This window comes from Ixodes scapularis, unplaced genomic scaffold (genome assembly GCF_016920785.2).
Source record: "Ixodes scapularis isolate PalLabHiFi unplaced genomic scaffold, ASM1692078v2 PGA_scaffold1__304_contigs__length_218370807, whole genome shotgun sequence".
In the NCBI taxonomy this organism is placed as follows: Eukaryota; Metazoa; Arthropoda; class Arachnida; order Ixodida; family Ixodidae; genus Ixodes; species Ixodes scapularis.
In genome coordinates this window covers 154,321,307-154,343,332 of record NW_024609846.1, presented here as the reverse complement: position 1 = coordinate 154,343,332, position 22,026 = coordinate 154,321,307, and the positions used below count along the sequence as shown (strand labels likewise).

The 22,026-nt window shown below is 44.7% G+C and overlaps 1 protein-coding gene across 1 annotated transcript in view; it reads left to right on the top strand.

The window, feature by feature from the left end:
• LOC115310859 (solute carrier family 13 member 2-like) overlaps positions 1 to 22,026 on the top strand; it is a 44,438-nt gene that overhangs the window by 9,861 nt on the left and 12,551 nt on the right. Inside the window, exons 2-3 of the mRNA XM_042290381.1 lie at positions 2,430 to 2,607; positions 4,964 to 5,131. Coding sequence (XP_042146315.1) covers positions 2,455 to 2,607; positions 4,964 to 5,131 — 321 coding nt within the window. The 5' untranslated portion in view covers positions 2,430 to 2,454. The remainder of the gene's footprint in view (positions 1 to 2,429; positions 2,608 to 4,963; positions 5,132 to 22,026) is intronic.

Sequence of the window (22,026 nt, the reverse complement as noted above, 5' to 3'; positions counted from 1 at the left end):
TTTCTATTTGACTATTTAATATGGTAGTTAATGTCACTATATTAAAGTCACTATTCACATCACGTACAATGGTGAGTATACACGTTCAGGGAACTAACATTGTGCTAACAAAACCACGCCAAACGTACCTGTTCACAGCACCTGCTGAAGCTTTCCAGCGTCAGCAAATGTTGTAGTTGTAGTTCCCGAACCCCGTTTGTGATTGGTGTGCAAGGAACTGATCAGGTGTGTTCTTGATAGAAAAAAGGAAACAATAACATAAACTGGACTGATTTATCAGTGCGATGCTGCGCAATGCAGTTTACAAACTAATCAAATGTTGTATTTAGGCGCTTCAGTATACTCCATATCTGCTTGAAGTGAACTTCTAGAAGAGGAGCTTTTCAATATTTTGCTAGTTTAAGTCAAATTACCAATGTATTGCAGTCAAAAGGTACTTAGACTATAACACAACAGTATTTACGATTTTCAGGTATTTTAAGAGTATTCTGCACGTATTTTTGATTGCTCCATTTTTTTTAGGGTTGGAGTATATTTTGCATGAATTAAATAAATATTTCAAGAAATATATGTGAAAGGTATTTTGTTTCTATTAATTTAGTATTTACATATTTCAAAACGCATGAAGGCAACTTCAAATGTAGTTTAAGTAAAGGTATTTTAAAATGATTTTTACAATATATTTTAGTACTAAGTAAAAAAAAAAGAAGTTTATATTTTCGGTCTATTTTTCGTGTACTTACAATTATGAGCTGTATTTCAAATACACTCAAACTAGAATGTGGTATATTTCAAACGTATTAGTTTTCGCTAAGGGCACCTTTTCCGATTCAAAGGGTAAAACTCCGAGGCTGCACGAGTCCAACCATTCTAACTGCGCAAAAGCTGTAGGGCCCAGGCCATTGTAATTTCGCGGAGAAAGATTCGTTTCTTAGTAGAGTATTTGGATGGAGTGATAACATAACCCCGCCCCAGCAGAGGGTGTTCTCCTTATGTGGGTAGCAGATAACTTCTTTTCCGAGAGTATTTCGTTCACGATGGCGCGTCGTGTAGTCGTTATTGTCGACAAATACAATGTACCGTTCGAGCTATTATAGTTCCCTTTTTTGAAGGCTGAGCCTGCTTTCGCGAAGGCCCCCGATTTTCGGAAATCTTGAAAAGACGCGAGGCACCCATCGCCACCACTGGCAGACGACGCCGGAGCTCGGCGACCTGCGTCTACACCCACTACATACGAAGACCTACTTGATCGCTCTAATGGGAGGAGGAGTCTAAGCACCGAGAAATGTTGCTTTGTGTGTGCTCACATTGTATTCCAATCGTCACTCAGCAACGTAACGCCACTGTCTTTCTAATAAAAAAGCTAGTTTCTTGTTATGTATATTTCAATTTTGAACTTCCAACAAAAGAGCCATCTATCCTAAGGTCATTCTCGATCAAAAATCGGGGTACGAATTTCCCAGCACACTGGACTGAGCGCTGCTGCAGTGGCACTGCTACAACGGCCACCGCATATTATTGCTCTCTTTGGTCACAAGGGAGCGCTGAAATGTTCAGCGTGTATTTTAGTCGACCGCTTGCCATCCCGAGGACTCGGAACACATGCCCAGGCCAGAAAGTAAACAATAGGGACCGCCAGTAGCGGTACCTTTTTTTTTTCATCGTCACTCATTCAAAACATACATTACATTAGCTTGCTCGGTATTGGCTCTAAACGTACCTGGGCCTTTCGTCGCTGTATTTCTTCGTATTAGTGGCTTCCGAGCGTGCTTTGCAAGACAACCAAACTAAATTCGTACGATAAATATGCTATATAAAAAGTGTTGAGAGCAGACCACGGACAAGTCTTTTTTCTCTAAGCCCTTACGTTAACAATATTTCTCTTAATACATTTACAGCAACCACAACACAATGCTGAGTTTTAGGTTTACTAAGTTCATATTCGGAACTTTGATACAAAAATATAAGCACAATAAAAAAAACTCAGAACACTTTCGTTTACTGAAGTATGTTTGTGTTTAAAGTCGTTGAGCTCTACTGTGAATACACATATACATCGGTCCAAAAGAATACTAAAGCATGCAAACTCCTGCTTGTATATTCAAACAAATATGCACTGCGTATAGCGCCAATGATGCCATACGTGTATTGGCGAGTTTCGGTTGCTTTTGACAATGCGAAGTTCCCTCGAGCGTGTCATCCGCAACTCTTAAACGTTCATTCATATTGAAATTTACAAACTGTGAATTCATTTTAAAGTATAGATAACACCGTACGACTCTTATTCCTTTTTTTCAGTTGCGTCTTCCAAGTGGAATTAAAAAATAATTCATGACATACACATAAAAAATTTAGACATTTCGAACCGCAGTACTCGTATGCTACTTTTATTCATTCATAGAACACATATTTTCGGCGTCCGATTTCAGAAACCTGGAAGCTTCCTTCTTCAGCATGTCCATCGTCATCATGAGCATGATGCCGAAATCAGCATGGCGGGATTGCTGTTCCAAAACAATGCTCTCATGGTACTCAATCAAGACAAGAATGCCTTGGAATGTCATCCTGATGTTCGGTGCAGTGGGCTCGTTCACCAAGCTGGCGACGGTGAGAACAACCATACTGCGTGCGAATGAATGTCCCTAAAACATACAATTACAAACTACTAAATGTGCCATAGAGCACATCATCTTATTACGACGGGCTATTTCGACACGTAGGATGTTCGAGAAAGAAACAAGTGCGGGATAGACGGCATTGCTTTACGAAAATAAAAAGCGCGAAAGACAAGGACAAGAGAAACACTACACAGGACGAGCGCTTACTCGCAGCTGACGTTTTAATTCGAAGATCAGCATGAGGAGGACACTAAAGACCCTAACGTTAAAAGTTACAAATATTTACCAGAAAGAAGTGAAAGGATCTAAAAAAAACTAAAAATTATAAAAGATAAAACGTAAATTAGTAAGAACAAAAATAAATGGTTAAAGTAACAGTGGACAAGTAACAGTGAAAAAAATTAAAAAGAAATATGAAGAGGAAGGTAAAGCACATTTATTAAAATTTAAGGAAAATATGTTATGTACTCTAATTATTTTGATGACGAAGTCACCGATGGGGCACTGATGCAGGCGTCTCCTTTGGTCGCAATGACTTTAGCCTTAAAAATCTCGCGAATTCGCTTATCAGGACAATTCCTAAGAATCCTTGTGCTGGACAGTAGCGGCGCGAATCCACAGTCTCTCACATGTAGAGCGAGATGCCCCGACTGAGAGGATTTTAAGGATAGCGCATGTTTTCTGAGCCTTACGTTGATGCATCTTACCGATTCTCCCACATAAACCTTCGCACAGGTGAACGGGATCAAATACACTACTCCGCTCCAGCAGTTGACGTATATGTTGCAGTGTCTAACGCCGCATTTGTCAGGCTTTGTGCGTGGGGTGTCGAATTTGGGGCAGAACTCTTTTAGCTTTTCGGTGGCTGAAAACACAACCGGCCCATCGTATTTGGAGGCAATTCTCTTGAAGTTATGAGAGATGCGATGTCTATATGGGACGACCGCCGATCGACTTCTTTTTTTTTCTACTTCTCTTGTTTGTTCTGTTTGGTTTGATCATACATTCAAGAACATCAGACAGGATGGAGGTGGTGTAGCCTGACGCCTTGAGTCTTGATACTTGCGCGTCAAAGCTCTTCCTTGCTGAATGAATGCAAGACTTTTTTCAGGACACCGCTCAAACAACTAGACACAATGACTCGTTTGACAAGTTTTGAGTGTGCAGATTCATATTGTAGTATTCGTTTCTTAGATCTAAAGGAATACATTCAACATACGTGATCCTCTTGAAAGGTGAGTCGCGTATCGAGAAATTGGAGGTTGTTGTTAGTAGAAATATGTTTTTGATGGTGTTGATGTCGTTTGCGTCAGGTATTTTGTCATAAGCACAACATAGCCGTCAACGTATATGAATATGCGTGCGACTGGATAGGAGGTTAAACCCTGGAATATGCCCCTGTTTAACTTTGAAAGAAAAATGCCACAAAATGGGAGCTACGCATGATCCAATGCAGAGTGCTTTTTTCTGTATGTAAGTTTCTCCTGAAAACGTGATAAACGTCGAACACAAGTAAAAATTCAAAAGCTGTAGGAAAGACGTGACCGGTACGCCACAGGTGTTCTGAAAACCTAGGGCTCCATTAGAGGCGACGCATTCGCTGACGGTGTCAAACCATTCTCTGTCTCGGTGAGAATCGTTTGACACCGTAAGCAAATGCATCGACAGTTTCCTGCTCGGTGAGACCAACAGTTCAACGGCATTGCATCTACATTTATTAAGCGCAAGGCATGACTTATTCCGTTCTGGCACCTTGTTTTGTGATTCGTTCTTCGGCATGCCTATTGGCTAATGTTGCAATCTTAATGGTTACTGGGTAATAAACGCTTGGGACTTTCCTCGCACTGTGTTTCTTAAGATGTCAGGATTATTCACCTTGTCATGGGATTAAGCTGAGCTAGTTGGTTCATTGCTTACGATGGGCCAGTTGAAAAAACATTACACCACACACAGAAAAACACCATTTACACTGCTCGACTTGCAACTGTTTAATGCTCCTCTTTCGTTCTATTCCTTTTTGAGTAATTAATAGTGTCTTTCCCTTTTCTATCATTTCAAATCACATTTTAATATTTTATTTAGCCGCTTTTCAATTTCTCCCTTTCGGGATGAGGCGGTTGCGCATTCTTCTTTTTTTTTATTATTTTATCCTTGCACGGACTTCGCGGCTCCCCGAGGAACGCTTCCTCCTTGTGGTGGAGTGAAAGTGAAGAAGCACTTACAGATTTGTGTTGCTTAGCCGGCGCGGCCAACAACACTAGGGCACTCTATGAGATCTTGGTATAAAGTGGCCAATTCTAGCGTTGTAACTGAGCTCCAATTTGCCTTTGCTTGAACAATTGCAGCACTATCAGCTAGTCAAGAAATTCTTCGACAAGCTGGGCACTCAGTTCTGGACTCATGGCTCGAAAAAGGCAAACCAATACATTCTGATGTGCGTGGCAGCCGTCTTTTCTGAGATTATACACAGCGGCGCGCTGGCAGAAGCAATGGCTCCGATCGTTATTAATATTGTAAGTAGCCATAAGCCTCACGAGGCTTACTATTTTTATTCTTTAGTTAATTTTAAAGCCTACTGAATCCGTCCTGGGTATTAAAGTGTCCCTATAGTAAGTTTTAGACAGGGTGGAATTTTACGCAGCTACTGACCTTATGCAACGTAAGAACAATTAAACCATGTTTTTTATAAAAATTGAAATTGTTAGAGTTATAGCCTTACAAAGAAAAGTATGCACCCATACTGCCCATATTCTAAAATATCATAGAACCCATATAAAGAGAAATAATAAAATTAAGTCCTTTATTTAGCAGTCTATAATCTCAAGTGGTTCAAGACAATTGCCTTGAGCTCATACAGAGTTTATTTACATGAAACACAAAAAATATTTTCGGTGCTGTGCGCTCTATATTTTAATAAAAAATATCTAGATAAAATAATATAATGACGGGTAGAAGATAACATCATTTATGTGCCATCTGACAGAAGTACGAAGGCAACCATGGCCACACACCCAATGGTCAGGCGTGTACCTCATCTAGAAAACTACATATAATATGTCGTGCATGGTTCTCTGACGGAATATTGGTCGTCTGTTTGCATATTAATTAGATTTCCTTTTTAAAAGAAAATTTTATTAAAATTACTAAAATAAGGAAACTATGTTTTCCTGGCGCATTTGGTAGGTGTCATGATGGGGCTTAATTCTCTTAATTTAGTAAGTACCAAGAGGCGCGCCCTCATCTGGGGCCGTGCACCACGCACTGTTCTTGATCGTGCTGGCGACATGATCATCGATCTCGCAGCCTGTATCTGATATGTACCAATTCTTCATTGCAAATATTGTATAAACAATTCACCGCTTAACAGTATGCCAGTGGATGAAGGCTGCTTTCGAAGATCATTGCTGCCCCTCCGATGCCGTGAAAACATCGCTGGTTCGTTCCTGAGCATGTTTGCCTCAAACCTCCTCTGCCGTTGCCTGTCGGGGCTTTAGCTAGGACTTTTCAGACGGGGTATAAAACTGGGCATCGTGGTTTTACCTGAGTGCACTAGCCTATGAGAGTCACACCGGAATGCAAACTGCTTCCGACATCGATTCCACTCCATCGTTTACTGCTCTCCGTCGTCGTCTTTTACCCGCGCCAAGGAGTCAGTCGTAGACATAAGAGGCGTGCCGCTTGAGGGCGTTCCTAGTGAGTACCCATAAGCGACATGAGCCTCCAATTCAATTAAAACTATGTGTATAAGAGACTGGGGCTATTGGTCGGATTTAATTTTAATTATATTATGCAAACGCATTTTGACGTTTCTGACCTGTAACAAAGTTTATGCATGGAACGTCTCTCACCGCGTGCTTTCAGCACCGCTTCGCGCCAACGCAGGTCTAGGTGCGTCCGAGCAGTCTGATTAAACTGTCATTCAGAGTTATTATCCAACTTTGTCCTTGTCCGCTCAGTTGCCCGATCCCCAAAACGGCAAAAAACACAAAATGAGCGCAATAATACATATTGTTGCAGATAAAGGGGCACCAAATTTGATTCTGAGATCGTTGATTTATGCCGAAAACTTAATATACGGGCTCTAAGAATCCTAGAATAACCCGAAATTACACTCGTGGGCGGCCAATTTCCCTATTAAAAAAGTGAAAGCCGTTTACAAATCCCTGTAACGCCGAATTGGAGCGCAGCTCTTGAGGAGGAGGAGTGAAGGGTACTGAGGGGAGGGTAGACCCCTCCCCCTTCTCCTCCTCCTCCCCTCATTCTTTAATATGCTCCGGGGGGGGGGGTCACGTGACCTCGGGGGATGGGGTCACGTGACTTGGGGGAGGGGGTCACGTGACCTCGGGGAGGCGTGACCTGGGGGTCACCTCAAGGTCACGTGACCCCCAAGGTGACCCCCACGGGGGGTCACGTGACCTGGAGGGGTCACGTGACCTCAGAGGGGTCACGTGACCTGGGGGGTCACCTTGGGGTCACGTGACCTTGAGATGACATTGGAAGGGGTCACGTGACCTTGGGGGTCACGTGACCTCGGGGGTCACGTGACCTTGGGGAGGAGACCACGTGACCTCGGGGGTCAGTCACGTGACCTTCAAAGGGTCACGTGGGGTCATCTTGGGGTCACGTGACCTTGAGATGACCTTGGAAGGGGTCACGTGACCTCGAGAGGTCACGTGACGTTGGGGGTCACGTGATCCCAAGATGACCCCACGTGACCCCCAAGGTCACGTTACCTTAGGGGTCACGTGACCTTGAGATGACCTTGTGAGGGGTCACGTGACCTTGGGGGTCACGTGACCTTGGGATGACCTTGGTTACGCCGACGGCGACGGCGACGCCGACGGCGACGCCGACGCCGCTCATGCCGGGAACGGGCCCCTAAGAGCTGCGCTCTAAAAGTGAAAGCCGTTTACAAATCCCTGTAACGCCGAATTGGAGCGCAGCTCTTGAGGAGGAGGAGTGAAGGGTACTGAGGACAGGGTAGACCCATCCTCCTCCTCCTCCTCCCCTCATTCTTTAATATGCTCCGGGGGGGGTCACGTGACCTGGGGGGGGTGTCACGTGACTTCGGGGGGGGTCACGTGACCTCGGGGAGGCGTGACCTGGGGGTCACGTGACCTTGGGTGTCACATGGGGGTCACCTCAAGGTCACGTGACCCCCACGTGACCTCAGGGGTCACGTGACCTTGAGGGGTCACGTGACCTGGGGGTCACGTGGGGGTCACCTTGGGGTCAAGTGACCTTGAGATGACCTTGGGGGTCACGTGACCTTGGGGAGGAGACCACGTGACCTCAGAGGTGTCACGTGACCTCAGAGGGGTCACGTGACCTCAGAGGGGTCACGTGACCTCAGAGGGGTCACGTGACTTGGGGGTCACGTGACCTTCAAAGGGTCACGTGACCTTGAGATGACCTTGGGAGGGGTCACGTGACCTTCGGGGGGTCACGTGGGGTCACGTGACCTTGAGATGACCTTGGGAGGGGTTACGTGACCTTGGGATGACCTTGGTTACGCCGACGGCGACGCCGACGGCAACGGCGACGCCGACGGTGACGCCGACGCCGCTCAAGCCGGGAACGGGCCCCTAAGAGCTGCGCTCTAAAATGAATAAAAAATTCTGAAACGCCTCTGGTTTCTGCGTCTTAGAGCAGATACCAGGGAGCGCCTTCAGATGGCGATTTCAAACAATAATTGCTTTGTTACGTCTCCAATACCCACCAATTTGATGCTCCTGTCAAAATGTACTGCTCTTCGTGCTTAGAAACAACAATAGCAGTAACGTTCAGAATCCAAACGCAATTAACTAGTTTTTGTTTGGTCAATTGTATGAAGGCAATGTAGACGCAAAAATGCCCCCCCCCCTAACCAAAAAAAAAAGAAACAAAAAAAAACTACATAAAGAAGGAACGAGGGTTCGTGTATTTCTATTGCTGTGGGTTTACGAGGTCGTCTTCCCACCTAGAAGTGGTCATTTGTATTTGTTAAAGCGCGACGATCAATATGTAATCAAAAACAAGTTTCTACAAAAAAAAACACACTTGAATGCCGTTTAAGGCAAGGTTCATCGGAAATGCAATCCGAAATAAAGTATATTATATATAGCATAATATCAACCTACCTTAGCGATATAGTCGATGAAAGGTAAAGAGTGCAATACCCGGCTAGCAAAAAGCTCCGGGACAAAATTCGGCAAATGTCTGGCATTTTTGTGCCTTGAGAAGCACGAATAAGACAAAGTCGAGCCAAATCTGACCTCCATTGGCAAGATTCTGGGTATTTTCGCTCTTATTCGCCAAAGAAGTGCAAGAGGTATGCTTCACTTTCTGATAGTTCGGCTGTCATCTGGTTTTTGTGTGCCAAAGTCGCCAAACCAGTGCCAAAGTCGGGCTTACTGCCTGGTAGTTTGGCTGTCATCTGGCATATTTTGGCCCAAATCGCCAAACAAGTGTCGAAGTTAGGCTTCACTTCCAGGTAGTACGGCTGTCATCTCTTAGCCATGGACCAAAGTATCCAAACAAGTGCCAGAGTTAGGCTTACTGCCTGAGAGTTAGGCTTCCATCTGGCACCTTTGGGTCTAAATCACCAAGCAAGTGCCGAAGTTAGGATTCATTTCCCGAAATTTCAGCTGTCATCTGGGCCTAAGCCTACCAGCAAATGCCAAAGTTAGGCTTCACTGCCTGGTGGTAGGGTTAGCAGCTGGCATCTTTGAATTTCAATTTTCTAAACGATGCAGAAATAATTAATTAAGGCAGGTCATGTTGGCGCTGGTTTATTTATGTTTAGAGATGGAAGACCGACGAGGTCATCTATCTTTAAGCATCTATATATTCACAATAAGGAAGCTTCCTTCTTGTGAATCACATAAATGGTGATTTAGGGGAAGATACTTCCCTTCCACTTTCTGTTAAGGACACACAAATATCGTGAGACGAGGAGAAATCTAGATACGAAATATCTTCGGCATAAATAGATATCCTTAGTGGTGCTTGATGTTTCTGTGGTAACTGCGCCATTACAATATTGAATAGTGAGGCTCTACAGACTGCCTTGAAGTACTCAATGCTAAAGTTCACGTTTCATACTGTATCCACATCCTGTGTTCACTACCATTCCTCTGCATCAAAGGAACTCTTTTAACCAGCGAATCATCCGTCTGTGCGCACCAAGTTTTCCAAGAACGTGAGCATTTCTTTCGGTGTTGAAGTCTCCACATTTGTTCAGAAATATTGCAGCTGCAATGTTACCCTTGCTGCGCTCATATTCCAGACCGATAGGTCAAAATTTCATTCTTCGTGCACCTGCGTGTATGGAATGCTTGGTATCTCTTTAGGGAATGATGTAATATTTCATCCACCACTGTAAACGGAGGTATATTATCTTTAAAAAAAAAACATTTTCTCAGCAACTCATTAGGCTTACGGGTCAAAATGAATCTAAGCTCCATGGCGATTTTCCCAGTTTAAAAGTGAAAAGATTTTACCTAACATTCATTCCTTGGGTATTTTCTTGTTTTTCAGATTTCATTGTATACTACAAGAAGACCGGTGGTTGTACCTACGCCGTTATTTGCTAGCGCATTATGGCTTACTTTATCGAGTCCAGGAGCTGTAATTGTTCGAATGTTGTGAAGCGCAGATCAATTTTATGTATGTTGAAAGCGTGACCTGACTCCGCTTGCACTGAATCTATCTCATTTTCGAAGGCTCGCATCGCTGCTTCTCGAGAAGAGCGGTATTGTCTAGAGGATACCGCGTCGCTGTATTGTCCTAACAGACAGCCGTTTTCATTTGCAATTACTACTTCCGATTTACCAAATACAATCAATATGAGCGTGAACACCGCTCCGAAGATACTGTCAGTGCCCCTTGTAGAATGCTCCCTGAAGCTTAGATGCAAGGGGGGTGGAGACAAGTAGACTCCTGCGCTCGTTGCGCCACCCTTCACTTCCGGCTCATCTGCATGCACCGACCGTGGCCTCCGCAACGGGCCCCGTAAGTGTGATGTAATCGCTCAAAACAAACAGTTGCTGGAGGCGTTGCTATGAACGAATACAAGGGACTGAATTTCGCTCAGAAAAAAAAAACATCCTTCAAAAACCGGACTTGAAATTTAAATATCCAAAAATGATAGATATAGAACGCCTATACTCTGTTTCATACTTAGCGTGCAACGTTGTCAGAGCTACTGGCGCGAGCGTGGCGCTTGATCTCGTTGATCATTTGCACGCGTTCTCGCGCAAACAATGCCATAGATCAAGCCACGCGCTCGCGCCAGTAGCCTTGACAGCGTTGCACGCTAAGTATGAAACAGAGTATAGATCTCGCATTTGCCACGACAAACATTTACCGGGGTTCCGCACTTTCTAAAATATTTGCGACGCAAGTTCCGGTCCTCGAGACACCTCGCGTGCTGTAGACAACAAACGCACACTAACTGGCTGAGGTACGCCGTGTGCAGCAGTCCAGGCCGTTTGGATGATGATACGACTCTGACCTTTTCTTTATTGGGAACATTGCAGGTCTAAGAAAACTCATTAACTTTACGAAAAAAAATGTATTTGAATTCGATACGCGATACTGTGTGACGAAAATCATCACCCGTATAGAAATACGCTTAAACAACGAGAAAATCATCGGTTTAGTACATGGTATCAAATCAGCGGCATGACACCTTTCATTTCGCAGGAGCAATTATTTAGAATCTACATATATTGGATCAAGGTGCCAAGCTTATTATTTCAGGCTCGCACTATGGGTGCGTTTTTTGTACCTGATTGTACACATTACACTGAAAAATAATACTGCCCGTTTTTTCTATATTTAGTAAAAACTGAAATAGCGAAAGAACTGGATAAAAACTATGTGTAGGTTATATATTCTTTACAGAGAGTTTGTTTGATCACTAAAAATGTTCAATAAAGCAACTTCTTCATACCGTCAGAACACCAACATACATGTGTTGGCCTTCATGCTGACGTTGTAAACTTTAAGTCTTCGTGACCCGTGATTCAGCTTTACAGTGTTTTCATTCTTCTCAAATGTTTTTGAAGCCTACACGTGCAGGCATTCGGCGCTAGCGCAACTCGAGCGTTGATGAAGGCTATGCGCGGGCGCTTTTCGCTTAGAAAATCCCACAGAAAGTTAACCACAAGAATAGAAGCTACTTCGCTCAACACCAGCTTAATTGTACGAGTCGCGTACACCGTCAGGAAAGACCTGAACCCGCGAAGACATCTTGTCGTCTGCTAGCAAAGCAAAAGCCGTTGTGAAACCTTACTGGGGGATTTTATTGTCGCTGTATGGCACTACGTTAGAAAAGTCTTCATGAAGACACAATACTCGGAAAAAATATTAACTTTATGATCAGACAATCTAACCCTCGGTTGAGCCTCCATGTATTTCTCCGTAGCAATTGCCTTAGCAACAGTTTGTTTGGAGCGCAGCGCCATGATGTGGCGTCATCAGTTACGGGATCGATTTTTCGTACGCGCATAACATGGGAGAATGCGCGGATACCGGACGGCGTAAGAAATTGTAAAATTCGGTGTAGCTGCTAAGTGGTAAGTTGTTTATCCCATGATTATCTGGGCGTCCCCTAACTCGCTGCGGTAGAGTTTACGATGGATTTATGATGGATCAGGTAGCTTTACGGTTCAAGGGAGAGGGGGGGGGGGGGGCGAAATATCACCTACGCTTGCATCTCTAAACGCTTGCCTGTGCAGATTTGCGGTTTTCGGCTGTCGCAAAACTGTCGCAAAATAAATATTATGGAATTTCAATAGATTGTTCCGATACCCCAGAAAGCAATGTGGTGATGCATGCGCAAAAGCGTCGGCGTATTATCGGGTTTTGCTATCAGAGTCATAGTGGAAATCTACTAAAACTTCCTAATAAAAAAGTTACTGTACCAAAATATTTATAAAGTCAATAATTACTGGGGCACATTGCTAGCGAAAAAGGCTCGTGGTAATTGGTCAACAGTTTGATGGTCCCGCCGACAGTTCTCCACTAGTATACGACCCGGAAGTACAAAATGTTGCAACGATCGCTGATGACGATATATCTCGCTTGCAAAGCGCCTTCATACTTCACGAATCAATCGACAAGGGGCACTGATTGTACCGCGGGCCCCGAACCCTTTATATAGGGAGAGTTCGGAATTCTTGAGAACGTGCCGAGAGTCTAGCAAACATCGCTGGAAGTCGGGCAACTCAAAAATGACATCTGGGATGGTGAAAAGGCTGTCTTTTTGCAATGGAGTACTGTGTGTAAAATAAGGATTGGGAATTCGACAAAGGAGCGTGGGCAGGTTAGCACTGGGAGTGCAACGAAGCACAGCAAATGAGGGACTGATGGGGGATGTGAGCTGGTTGTCCTTTAAGAGCTGAAGGACAATTAGCAAATAAATATGAAGAAAGGGTACCTGAAATTTATGATACCCGGTGGACACGAAATATATTCAAGTATCTCTATGTGAAATGTTTTGAAAACAAATGAACAAACTGAACTCGCTAGCTGAAAAGTAATTACCTTCACACTAGTGATGAGCCTGAGCCACTGATCTCTTTGTCTATTTGCTGGATCGCGTTTGACCAGCATCCGCCTATGAACGGAAATGCGGTCACGGTTGGCCATCCTTTTGGTAGAGTTTTATTATCTCTAGCCATCATAGTAATATGGGAGACAACGTTGTGGCGGCAGGCTGCCATAAACATTGCCGTTTGTCCAGCACATTGTACCGTGGGTGATATTTTGCGCTTGATTGAAGTTATTCGACGAAGCAGACTCTTGAAACCCGGCGTGAACCGTAGCCCCATCTTTGAGGACCCGGCGAAACTTCTAGGAAAGAGCACCGGGGGAAAGCAGCGCACCTCGCATCGTAAGCAGACTCCATACCGTCGTCTGCTTCCGATGCTTCTTTCGACGCGACCTTCGACGTGTGCTGCGCTGCTTTTCCCCGGTGCTACGATTTAGTTAAACTTTCGCCGGGTTTCAACAATATGTTTAGTCGAGCAATTTTAATCAAGAACCAAATATCACCCACGGCTATTTTTATGGCAAATTGCCACCACAACTACTACAACGCTGTCTGCCATAGATGATAGTGGCTGCACCAGCTTACATTGGCTAGAGGTGATATAACTCTACCAAAAAGATGGCCGCATTCGCGGAACTGGCAAACGCGATCCAGCAAATAGACATAGAGATCAGTGGCCGGAGCAGACTAGTTCAGTTAAAAAGGAGTGAAATATGTACGAAGGGAAACGTGGGATGAAAAAATGCAATAAAAATCATCCTTGACAATATACAGGTGACGACACAAGATATAAGGAAAAAAATAAAACGTGTTAGATATTTCACGCGAAAGTTCTTTGCTCTTCGTGGCGAAGACGGGAGTGTTAGGAACAAAGACGTATAGGGTTCAATTTAAAGAGATATACACTTTATGTACCCTGTGCCATAGTGAGAGTGAGGCACTAGCACATTTCTTATTGAGGTGCACATGGCTTTCCCCAGCCCTCCTTAATGGGTTAACGGATCTGGCGGGGGCGCTGGGTTTTGCCGGCACGGAAGGAGGAATGGAGAAGAGAAGAATGCCACTCACAAATGAGAGAAACTGGTGGAAATTACCAAGGAAAAATTAAATGAAATAAGACTAACTAGTACAGTTGTGGAAAGGCAGGGCAGTGGAAAATTTGAACTCCCTCCCGCGTGGCTCCGGCCCAAAGTCTAAACCCTGTTTTCGAGTGGGCCCGGCGTTGGGGTAGCGTAGAGTAGGTTTGACCCAAGAGAAATTGGTGATCTCCTCGCCGGAGAAAGAACGCGTGGGGTGGTATTTTTTTACATTTTTCTTAAGGGTCATCTTCTTGATATCCCAAACCACCTGGTGATAGATAGAAAACTGCAAAGGGGATCCAAATTGGCTAAGAATGACGAGGAGAGGAATAATACTTTTGGTTTCTATGCTAAGTGGCGTAAGCTACCGTCCGTTATGAAGGCCCATAGCATATATTCATCCTTTCTCCAGCATATTGTGGTACCGACTCAGTTAGGCCCACCAGGCATAGGGTGACGCGTCATCATATGAAAGTGTTTCTCGTTAATGTAAGCGTTTTTGGCAGCGCACACCGTATCAACCCATCAAACTTATTTACCTGCTGCTAAAATCTTTTAAAGTTACATCATCTTAAATCCGTTCCTCCTCTGTCGAGAGTGAATTTTCAAGACTGAAAACTGAAAACAACCAAAATTCAGTGCCGCGACAGATATCTTAGAGAGGCGTCGTGAACCGTTGCGCGCCATTGTCAGATTACTTTTTGTTTTGTTTTAGAAAGCATAATTTTGTTTAAATCCAACAGAAAAAAAGCTTATATCTACAGAGTGGCCTGGGCTTGGATGAAGTGATAAATTTCAGGCACAACAAAATGTCAAGGTACAAGATATTGTGTTTATAAAACAACTTCTCACAACTAATTCCGGCTTGGGCACGTAGAGTGGAGTGGACAAAAGAACACCTCCATATTATGGCAATGTAAAGTTTGCTTGCTCTAGCGGGTGACAGGCTCCGCCCATTGGGCAAACTTTCTCAATATATAGGGCTTGGGGCAGGCCACGTGGAGCGCTGTTCACACGCATATTGATCGTGATAGTACATATCAGAACTAAGGCATGGAAAGACTGCTGTTTTGGTGACCGGCGTAAGAAGTGAACGAAGTATTTTGTATACAAATGAAATAGGCGTGAAGGGAGTTCTAAATCGTCTGCATTTTTTTCCATCGGTAGATAAAGTTTTAGTTCTCGCCGCATAAATTCGTACATATTCTGGCCTCGCTATAGTCCTGAGCACGAGCAGACCTTTGATAGTGGCGTTCCGATCTACGCCCTATTGCACATAATGTTTTAATTCGCCGAACACCGATGTGTTTACTCGTTATAGAAACAAGGCGCGTTGCTATTTAAAATTATTGTAGCACCGAGATTGCAAATTCATGACCTTCTCCTACATCGGGAAGGTTCGAAGTGTTAACGTGCCTGAACATTTGTCAATTGGTTATACCTGTTCGAAATTGTCTACAAGCATTAAAAAACGCGTGTTGTATCAAAATGAAAAAAATATTCACTGTCTCGGGTTTTCCGGTCTCTACTTTACACTGCATTAAAAAAATTCTGGAGAGCAGAGGGTTAAGCGCGGACAAGTGCAAGAGGCATGGCCACGGACAAATGTTGGTGATCCGTCGTTGAGAACACGTCTTCTTTTGTTTAGATACTATCCAGTAACGTTCCCACCTTGATCAGATAGGTCGCTGCCGCATAAACCATATTGTGACCATTACAGTTTCTTCATATATCCGCGTGAATCACCCAGAAGAAGCGCTCCTCCGTGCTTCTAGAAGATTCCAGCTTACTCTTCTCCAAGCACGCCTTGTCGGACGGCGAACCGTGCCAAGGCTCGCGGGAAGATACGGGGCACCCTACTTCTTCTTTCCAGATGTTCGTTCTGTGGGCGCATCTCATCTCAGAATTGTCACGTTGGAGTGCCTCAGTATCATCTCTTCCCCTTCGTCCATGACATCTCTGGTGAAGGTGCGGAGTAACTTTCTATTTTTGATTAGCGTAGAAGCTTGAGATAGTTGATACGCAAACATAATTAAAAACAAAACAGCGCAGAGACGAGGAAAAAGTAAAAGGTAGCCAACACGGCGCAGTGCTGACTCTAAACTGAATAATATATTTATGTTAGCATCCAGTATTGATAGCATACATATCACACCGAATAAAACAAGGACACACAAAAACATACATGTGACGTGTTCAATAAAACACCACCACTAGTTTCCCTCCTCGCTTCAAGTACTTCCGCACTTTATCTGAAAGCACGGGCTACATGTCGCTAACACAATCTAGTCCTAGTCTCGCGATGTCACGAGCCTCTATAATTTCAAGCGTGATTCTGTCTTTATATTTAAACGAGATTTGGCATTTGTTGAGGCTAAGATGCAACCAGAACCTTTGCAGAGCGCCCCGAGGCGGAGACCCGACACAACTTTAAAAACGTTACATCGGTGTTCTCTGAGCCGGTCGTTGAATCTTCCTGTTTGACCGACATAACGTCGGTCACAAGCTAATGAATTCTAGAAGACCACCCCCTTCACAAAAGCCATCATTTCATTTTGGTGTGCTTTAGTGCATCCGATCTTATTTTTAACATCTGAATTAACTTCTCTGCATAGCCCGGCCAGCTTATTCGGTGCTGAGAACACCACCGCAACACACTTCCGATTTTCTTCAGCTTATAAAAGATAGCGTGAAGGCACGGTACTACAGAGACATTTTTGTTCCCTTGTCTAGCTTTCAAAATGGAATTACTACGCCTTTCCTTTAGTGAGGTCTCAGCTACTGCAGTTAGTACTGTTGAGAACGAAACTTCGGTGACCTTCGCCTGGGCTTGGTGTTTTCAAGGAGAGCTCGCCAGTCTGCGTATTGCCACCGGAAACGACCCGTCCGGTCATCCACCGGAGGGAAGCAATCATCTTCATCTACAGGGACACCCTTGGGCGTAGGCGAAGAGTCTTTGGACAAGCTGCTTTGTCGTCAGGCTCCAAGATTGTCTTCGGAGACACGGACGACCTCATCGAAACAGATCAGGCGTGACATCCTTTCAGGCTCACCAAGTGAGATATGGTTTTCGATCTTCGACGCAGCGAAAATGAGGACAGCTCAACGTTCTCCTCGGTGAGGAAATAAGAGGATTTCCCCCGAACAAAAGGAACTGTCGAGACAAACACACCTGACTGTCTGGGAATGTGAGTTTGCGGAAACAAACGTCGACGCGCCCGCGACGTCAAGGGGGCGTGTGTGTGTGTGTTTTTGTGAGCCCAGAAAAGGCAGAGTGCGTGGACTAAATGTACGCGAACTTTAGCTACATCTTAATTAGAGGCAGTCTTGGTACCCTGGTGCTCTGCCTCAGGACTGAGGGACAAAACGGACTCCGTATAAGGCGGAGCGAGGCGTTGCTTTGATTTTCTCTTGCTAATTTGACGATTGTCTTGTAATTATGTAACTAAACCGTTCATTACGTTACCAAGTCTCACACCTACTCTGAACCCTTGGGTTCTTCGCATCGGGGAATGGACGTCAAGGGCACGGAAGCCTCAGGACGTGCGGCTCAAACCCCGCCTCTAACATTAAGTACGATGGATAGCCGGGAGTACGCAGCCTAGAAGGTTGTTTTTTAAAACTTTTATCAACCTGATGCGAGCAGTGGCCGAGACCTTACTAACGAAAAGGCGTAGTAATTCCACTTTTAAAGCTAGACAAGTGAACCAAAATGTCACTGTTCTACTGTACCTTCACGGTAGCTCACATCACCTGAAGAATGTGGGAAGTAACGTGTGAGTTGAGGTGGTGTTGTCAGCACCCAGTAAGCTGCGGGCTCTGCAGAAAAGTTAATTCACATGTTAAAAATAAGATCAGATGCACTAAAAACACCATAAATAAATTCGTGGCTTGTGTGAGGGGGTGGTCTATTAAATTTTATTATCTTGCGGCCGACGTTGTATTGGTCAAACAAGAAGATTTGTCAACGATAGGCTCAGAGAACACCGATAATGAAGGTGTCTTCTGGCTCTGGCGACGACCAAATAAACTCGAAAATATTAATAAATACTAAACACGTCTCTTCAACTTTCCTCTGCGACATTTTCTCGCAGTCTCTTCAACTTTCTGAAATTCCATGCGATTGAAAAATCACTAACGTCATCCCCGTTTACAAAGCAGGTGATCGCCAACTAATCAACAACTATCGCCCCATCTCGCTTACCAGTGTGTCGTCTAAACTCTTAGAGAATATACTCCATTCTAACATAATAAACTTTCTAGACTCCCACAGCCTTCTTTTCGAGCATCAGCACGGCTTTCGCAAGTCATACTCATGCGAAACGCAACTAACAGCTTTTCTTACTGACGTTTACTCAAACTTTGATTCTAATAAGCAGACTGACGCCATATTTATTGATTTCTCCAAGGCATTTGACAGGGTCCCTCATCAACGTCTCTTACTGAAACTTAGAAATATTAATATGCATCCCTCAGTCGTCAAATGGATCTCCGAATTCCTCACAAATCGCACCCAGTACTCATCTATTAACAACACCAAATCTACCACCTGCACCGTAACCTCCGGCGTCCCCCGGGGAACCGTTCTTGGCCCCCTTCTATTTTTAATATACATTAATAATCTCTACCTCAACATCTCCTCTTCAATACGTCTGTTCGCCGACGACTGTGTAATTTATAGACCTATTAATTCAAACCACGATAATCAAATTTTGCAGAGTGACCTCGCACTTATAACTCAGTGGTGCCACAAATTTCAAATGACTTTAAACTTTAATAAATGTAAATCTCTATCATTCACCCGCAGTTCACATGTTTCATCCTTTTCTTATCACCTTTCCACTATCCCAGTAGCTACCTGTTCCTCATATAAATACCTAGGCGTTCATCTGACCTCTGATCTGTCATGGACTACTCGCATAAATGCTGTCACTGCCGATGCTAACCGTGCTCTCGGATTTCTTCGCCGTAACCTCAGACTAGGTACACCTTCAGTAAAACTACTAGCTTATACGACCTTGGTCAGATCTAAACTTGAATTTGCTTCATCCATATAGTCACCATGGCAATCATATCAAACTAACAACCTTAAATCCGTTCAAAACAGAGGTCTTCGTTTTATTTACTCTGACTACTCCCCATACACTAGCATATCAGGATTACGCAAATCAGCTAACCTTGACTTACTTTCTTTACGTCGAAGGGTGTCACGTCTCACTCTTTTTCACAAAATCTTTTACCACAAGAAACATCTAAAAGATTCTCTACTATCACCTCCCTACCGTATTTTCCCTCGTTTTGACCACTCATGTAAACTGCGCTCAATTACTTCGTCATCTGTCTCTTATAAAATGTCGACTTTACCATCTGCTATTGACAGTTGGAACTCATTACCTGACCTCATTGTAAACATGACTGACACTAACAAGTTTGCTGCAGCCGTTAACCTCTTTCTTTCTGAAATACAAGTATAGGTTTCAGCGTGTTTTTATTAACTATTTTTGTTGATGTTTTTATTGTGTTCACTCCCTTGTATAATGCCCCCTGGGGCCCTCAGGGAAAATAAATGACGATGATGATGATGATAACGTTTTTAAAGTTGTGCCAGGTTTCCTCAGGGTGCAATGCAGAAATTACGCTTTTATCCCAGTCTTCGTCAAATGGCAAGTGATGTTCAAAAATAAAGTCAGAATCAAGCGTGAAATTATAGAAGCTCGTGATATTACGAGACTTGGACCTGATTCTGTTAGCTCCCCGTCGCTCGTGCTCTTAGATAAAGAGCGACAGTACTTGGAGCGAGAAAATCAAACCAAAGACGGTGTTGTTGTCAAGACGTTACATGCATTTTTTGTGCTTTTCCTTGATTTATTTGGTGTGGCTTATGCTATTTATACTCGATGCTACACTCTAAAATGCAGTGTTTCTACTTTCCCACACAACACACGGAAATCCAATCACCCCACCTTACGAAGGCAGCTCAGCGAATTACGAGGCCGAAACATTAGCTTGGACCAAAAAATGCAGTCTGAGTTGTCACATTGAGCAATGCAAAACGTAACGCCTGCATTGATTAATGTCACGACCCAGACTGCGTTTTTTGGTCTAAGAATATGTTTCGGCATCGTCAGTCGCTGAGCTGCCTTCATAAGTTGCGGTGATTGGCTCTCCAAAGGTCGTGCGGGAAAGTAGACGTACGGGCTTTTTTTAGAGCGCAACAGAAATAAAACTTCAGTTGAGGGTCAGCGCTGTGTCCTGTCGTCTGCATCTTACTTTCTCTTCTTTGCGTGGTTTTGTCTTTAGTTATTTCTCGGTTTCTTTTGCGTATGCCCTCGAGAAGCCGCCGTAGCAAATCGATTTCAAGCTCCAGAGAACATTCTTCTTTGAAGCCAGACGAAGCCCGAGTAAGGCAAGCCGCCGGAATAATGCACATTGGTGAAACAACCATGGAAGAAGTCGCCGAACCCGAAGATGTTTTCCCAGGGCCAGCCGACCGAGAATCCTGCTGTTGCAGCCGGCGTCGTGTATCTGCCCGTCGCACCTCGCACGCCGACAGCATACAACGGCGAAGCTTACGAAGACGTCGACGACTAGACGCAGCGTAGGAGCGTGTTGCCCGTCAAAATAGGTGAACACCGGAGCGATTCCTCCAGAAAGTCTGCTTCCCCCTCCAGGGAACGGCAAGAAACTTTTATGAAAAACCACGAGGCGATGATAACCACCTGGGAAGCATGCAAGGAAGTGCTCCGCCAAACGTTTGCGACCCAGCAGCGACGAGAACGAGCTGAGGAGCTGCTTCAGGCAAAAGCTCAAGGCCCCAACGAGAGCATTGTAAACTTTATGGAAGACGTACTTGAACTCAGCAGCCGAGATCATCCCGAAGCTCCTAAAGCAAAGGAACTGAGGACCCTCATGCGGAGGCTCAACGAAAGCATCTGTGGGTGTCTTGCGCGCAGCCCGCCTTCGACCGTCGTACAATTCGTGACAGAGGCCACGAGTATCGAGCGTACCCTCCAGACACAAGCCTTGCACTACCACCGATTATCCGGCGCCGCTCTATCCTCGTAGTCAAGCTACAACGTTGGTTCCAGTTCATCAGACCTGAGCCAGATCAGCCGCGACGTCGTCCAGGAGGAGATCCAAAAGATGCTTCTCGCTGCTGAACTCCCGGCCTCGCTTTCAGTCGCCGAGATCGTACGCGACGAGGTCTAGCGGGCCATGCAACCGGAAGCTTTCATCAACGTGGACGCCCCGGAGGAGCCGACTTCGACCCACGACGTCATGACCTAACGACCGCCACCAGTCGCACGCCTGTAACCCGCACATCTGCCAGAAAGGTATCGGATGAAGGCGACAAGACGATGAATAATCAGCTGAAAATAAAGATTTTATCCGTGAACTTGTGCAAGAAAGGAAAAGAAGAACTAAGTTCGAGACAGCAGCAGCGAGCGTCGAGGGCGGCGGCAGCGAGGGTCGTGTGCGGCGGCAGCGAGAGTCGAGTGCGGCGGCAGCGAGTGGCGGTGCGTGCAGCGTGACAACTGGCGAGCGCGAGAGTGAATGTGCCTCGCCGTCTAGAAAATCAGAGTGAGTCGGAAAAGCCCCGATCGGGTCGTTATTTATTACACTCTGTATTACGAATATTCTGCTAAGAATGCTCTGGAGTGTGCTATGGCGAGGCGAACTCGGCAAGGTCCTTCTCGCCTTTATATCTTACACACGAGGTAAGAAAAACGCTGTACACGTTCCTAAAGAAAAAAACAAAAAAAAAACACGAAAACTTTTTTTTTTTTTTGGA